The 5,050-nt window shown below is 44.1% G+C and overlaps 1 protein-coding gene across 1 annotated transcript; it reads right to left on the bottom strand.

Annotated features, from left to right (window-relative positions):
* Nucleotides 1-748: 748 nt before the first annotated feature.
* Nucleotides 749-4,398, bottom strand: LOC116210406 (putative disease resistance RPP13-like protein 3). The gene is made up of 2 exons (XM_031544275.1): nt 1,357-4,398; nt 749-1,238 (listed from the first exon to the last, which is right to left on the bottom strand). Exons 1-2 carry the CDS (start codon nt 3,967-3,969, stop codon nt 1,197-1,199), a joined length of 2,655 nt encoding a protein of 884 aa, XP_031400135.1. The 5' UTR covers nt 3,970-4,398; the 3' UTR covers nt 749-1,196.
* Nucleotides 4,399-5,050: the final 652 nt, after the last annotated feature.

The raw sequence follows: 5,050 nt of genomic DNA, 5'->3' as shown, positions 1-5,050 counted from the left end.
GCTGCAATCTCAGCAGGTGGTGAACTGAAGACATGGCAGCCAAGCGGGAGGTGCAGCCATGCAGGGCCTGGTTCGCCAACCAGTCTGCACATGTTCCCTTCACGAGAACCTTTTGACACTCGGCACGACATGGGTGGTTATTGCTTGGGCTCTCAGTTTCAGATAGATCATTGCAGAAGTGGATTCAGAACCGAAATTGAACAGCGTCTCATCACGAAGCATGCGGATTGTTTGCTGTATATATCCCCCTTGGTTTATTCTATCAGAGCTTTGATTGATCAAGAATGGTGCCTTTGGGTTCTTCCTACCTATACCGAAGGAAATGTGTGCGGAAATTGGTTTGCTTGGACGTCCCTCTAATTCTCTTGGGGAATTCTACATTTTGGCTCTCAACCGAATAGTCTCCAGAACTTTTTACTAAGCGATATCTTTTGGGCTGCCATATCCTGCTTTTGTGTAGTATATATTTTTTCTTTTCGGTATGAACCCTAATATTCGGAAGTCTAATTGAGCCTTGACTAATCCAGTCGAGCCGGGTCGGTCCACTAAGGGGTAAAGTTTTCCCAATATAGATTTTCTGCATTCACAAGAACTCGAACCCGAGACCTTACTTAAACGGAGCACGTGCTGAACCACTTAAACCAATCCATGTTGGTTAGTTTAATTGTATTTTAGGCTTTTGTTCTTTGTTCGCCGGAAAAAAGAAAAAAAAAAGGGAAAAAAAAGAGTGTGCAATTGTCTCCAGAACATTAAACATGGTTTAACCCGGCTAGTTTCCATGGTTTTCTACTCCATGAATACATAAGACAGAACAACGTACAACATTACAGTGCACGGACTCCTAACTCATTGAAAACACCTTCTCAGCCCTCACCAGGACCAAGCGATGCTCAAGCGATATTAACAGTGGCAGTGCACATATTAAACAAAAGAAGGAAAAACAGAGAAAAAACTCTTTGAACTGAAAGATGAACAGCACAAATGAGAAAGGGAAAGAACTCCTCGATTGATCCATGCTGAGTAAAGATTCAGTCGGCAGTAGCACTCCCATGCTTTTAAGTATCAATTCGAGCTTCAGTAGACCACGGTACGCCCACAAATCCAAATTGTTCATTTGATTTGTGGTGGATCGTGATGTTAAAATTCAACAGATGATGCTGAGTAACACACCGCTCGATATATCTGCAGTTCTACAGCTACGCTTGACCTGCAGGATGAGCTGGTGCAGGTTCTTCCTCCTGAGGAATAAGAGAGGAGAAAAACGGAGAAAATTAATCATGATAAAGCTCCTGAAGACATGTTGTAATGATATATTAACTAATGATCCAGATGGTTGTAGTAATGGAGATGACTCACGTTATCACACTCTTCGGAGGTTTGTTTTATGGTTGTTTTCTGAATTATTTCCTGTTTCTCGACTTCCTCCCGGAACTTTTTGGGCATGTCGCATAATACAAGCACATTGATGGTGCTTTGGAGATTCTCCGATCCGACTAACTTTTGCATTTTGTGACATCTTCTGATCTCCATTTCTTCGAGGCAGGGCATGCTCCTTGGCTCTATCGTCAACAGATCAAGTTGAGGGAGCTTCCACACTTTCAAAACGCGGAGTCTAGGGAATCCCTTGCATTTCATTTCCGTTCCCATGTAGGATTTAGCAAAGAGTTTGAGGACAACGAGGCAATCCAGCTCACCGAGAATTGGCATGGGATCCTCTTCCAGTGCAGACATCGACAAGGTAAGTTCCCTGAGCCCCAAAGGAAATCGACCTTCAAGTGGGTGAGGTGGACGATCACCCTCACGAGTAGGGGGCCGTTCCTGCTGATTGCCTTCACGTTCTAACTTGCAGCGCAAGTATATCTTCTCTAGATTCCTGTGGCCCGATAAGTTGAAAGAGTATTGATGGGCAGTGTCAGTAGAGTTCAACTTCAAGGACCGGAGGAAAACCATTTCCGAGATGAGTTGCTCAATGACTGTGGTTTTCTGTATATTGCAAGTAACCTCCAGTTCCTGTAGGTTACTCAACAGATGGCTGCTGGTTACATCTACATTGCTGCTGCCTATGTACAGGCCCGTCAAGGTCTCGAGGTTTGAAGAAGACTGCTGCCAGTTAACACAAGCGCATGGAAGGCAATGGTATTGACAAAGCCCTGGTATGAAGGCATCTAGCGGTACCTCTTTCGCGTGAAGATGTCGGAGCTGCTTGGACTTGACGAGGGAACTGGGTAGATTGGTTACGTTTGTGTGTTTCAGGTCCAAGGTCTCCAAGCACTGCAGCTTACTGATAGAAGTTGGGATAGAATCGAGTAGAGTTGATCTTAACCCCAGGAACCTTAAATAAAGCATTTTCCCAATGGAGTCGGGCAACTTTGGCTTGTAGACGCTCTCCAGATCGAGCAGCTTCAACAACAGCAAGCTCCATTTCGCCGTCAGTGTCTTCAAGTGGAGATTGATCTCTTCATTTAGTTTCCCTCCGGCTTTCTTGTGGAAGGACACATATGCACGGAGATGATGATGCATGGACATCCTCGGGATTTCACTCTCCTGGTGGCTGACCATCCTCCTGACACAGGAGCCCTCTTCCAAAGGCGCCCCGTTCACTGAATGGTTATAGACATTGAAAAGGCTCGTGCTCTTCAATGTTTCAGAGGCAAAATCGTGCACGGAGATTGGAATTCGGCACATTTTTGGGCTCCCGTCTAACTTCCACTTTGTTACCTCAACCAACTTTCTGTTGACTAAGATTCCAAACAGCACCCTGGCCAACTGTCTGGGTGACATCGGGTGTGGAGCCAATTCTCTGTTCGTTTCATCGTTGTCTAGGAAACCTTCCGAAAGCCACAGGTAATGCACTCTGCGCAATGGGACCTCACTTCCCTCGGGGAAGATGCTCAAGAAAAGGAAAGAGGCCTTGACCAGAGGATGCAGGCTATGGTAGCTCCATTTCAGGGTCACCTCTAGGGACAGGTTTCGGTCGGAAGCTCCTTCCACACGAGCTTTAATTGATTCGACAGAGTGCTGAACATTGTCCTGCCATTGAGTATTCAGTGCTCCGGCCAGAAAAACTGATGCCCGTGGTGAGCTCTCTTGTATGCAGGCCTCCAGTTCTTGGTCATATTGATTTAACGACTTCTCCCTGACCAGATCGAGTAGAAATTTCCACTTTTCACGAGCCTTCAATTCATCTATCGTTATGACTGACATGAAAGTGGGCTCCCGCTGTTTTATGTTGCCCTGGTTCTGCATAAACCCGAGTATTGGCTCGGAGGTGGTGATGACGACTCTGCTTCCGTCGCCCTTGTTCGGCAAGCATTCCATCAGCTTGGGCCAAATCTTGGGAGTGCAATTATCCAAGACTATCAGGTAACGGTTAAACCTGCTTAACAATTTGAAAAGGTCTACAACAAGCTTATCTTCCTCTTTCATATGGTCTATTACTGTCCCGCTTTTGCCAACCTGCCCTATCATTTCGAGTAAAATGTCCTTGTACCTGAGGTTTTCGTGTATAGAAACCCAAGCACGGCACGGGTAATCTTTGATAATGTCTCCTCGGTCATAGAGATACCTCATCAGTGTTGTCTTGCCTGCGCCTCTCCTGCCATATAGGATAAGGACACGGCTTTCCTTTGAGTAGACCAACCGATTGAACATACCTTGGCGAGCCTCATCTTGGGTGGGCATCAGATTGTTGCCATTATCACAGTTATAGCTGCAATGTCGACGGATGTTTGTCAAGTCATCTGGGGGTTGCCTGTCAGGCAAGGGCAGAGGGGGACTATTCCACTGGGCACCCATGGTGGCAGCTGGAAATATCTGCTCAATTGTCCTTCTTGAACCATCCCAACCGGCGGGCCAAGCAATTGTTGCTCCAGCAAGCCACCAGATAATGCCCGTTGCATTCTTTTGCTCTGCCCAGCAGGAACTTATCGGTTGCATCGTCCAATGAGCGTATTGTAGCCAAAATCTCATCCACGTTCTCTGGGAGCAAGTTGCTTGATCGGCAAGGGTTAGCGATCCTCGCACAGTTACGGATCTGCTCCAGGATGTTGACGGCTTGTGAGATGCGGTCTATCAGCGACCGGCATGCACTCTTCTCATCTTCGACAAGCTTCTTCAAGTTCCACAGCTTTCTCTCAAGAAGATAAGCCGGCAATTCGGCATTCATATTGCAATTGCTATTTGGCCCTGAATGAAGGGCCGTTTGCTGAGGACGAGGATATGATTGAACTGACTTGGCTGCCGGGGAAAGCCGAGGTGCTTTGTTTGAATTTAGCGACATTGACCAGCCTTAGCCGCATTGACCTGCTGGTCTTTTTCTATTTTAATTTTTATTATCGTCTTTGAATTATATGTTTGTTTGGCCAAACTCTGCTAGGTAATGGGTATACCATGCGACGCGTATCATAAACTAATGGTTGTTAAATATATCAGCATAAATGGTATAAAGCATGTGATAAACTATTGTTTTTCTTCGGTAGTCCCAACTAACACTCTCTCAGAGTGGATTTTCTTTATTTGCAAGACTTGAACCTGTGACTTCTTTTAAAGATAACAAGCATTGAATCATTTGAACTGACTCACATTGCTTGACAAACTACTGGTTAAAAAAATTGTTAACTCATATGACACAATTGTACGCGTGATATACATGTTATACAAAATTTTCTTGTCTGGATAGGGTGAAGAAGGAGCAATTCTTCCTCTCCTTAAAAAAAAAAAAAGTTCGGACTTTTCACGCTAAACAATAACAATTAGGTGAGTGCATATTATTTTGATTAGTTGGTAGTAATATTTTATTTGTTAAGCATCGAACTTAATCTTGATCTAAACGAAATTTTTGACATTGATTTTTATCAATCTAAGCAAATTTTAGCAAAAGTACAGTTATCAATTTAACATTGTGGCGAAAAAAGTTATCAATTAAATATTTTGTTTTGTTTGTCGATAGATACAAACCAAGTAGCAAGAAATGAAATGAAATTTTAATTTGAGAGAGATTGCAGTATAATTCACTCATTTTCGATTTGAAATTAAGAGTAAGAATTGAATG

The sequence above is a fragment of the Punica granatum genome, chromosome 6 (assembly GCF_007655135.1).
Source record: "Punica granatum isolate Tunisia-2019 chromosome 6, ASM765513v2, whole genome shotgun sequence".
In the NCBI taxonomy this organism is placed as follows: Eukaryota; Viridiplantae; Streptophyta; class Magnoliopsida; order Myrtales; family Lythraceae; genus Punica; species Punica granatum.
Note: the sequence above shows the minus strand (reverse complement) of the source record. Positions and strands in the feature narration are given on the sequence as shown.

What these genes read in the sequence shown, in the direction of transcription:
- LOC116210406 (XM_031544275.1), bottom strand. Translation starts at nt 3,969, where the DNA reads ATGAGATTTTGGCTACAATACGCTCATTGGACGATGCAACCGATAAGT. An exon ending in CCTCCGAAGAGTGTGATAAC is followed by an intron (nt 1,239 to 1,356) that starts GTGAGTCATCTC and finishes CTTATTCCTCAG; the next exon opens with GAGGAAGAACCTGCACCAGC.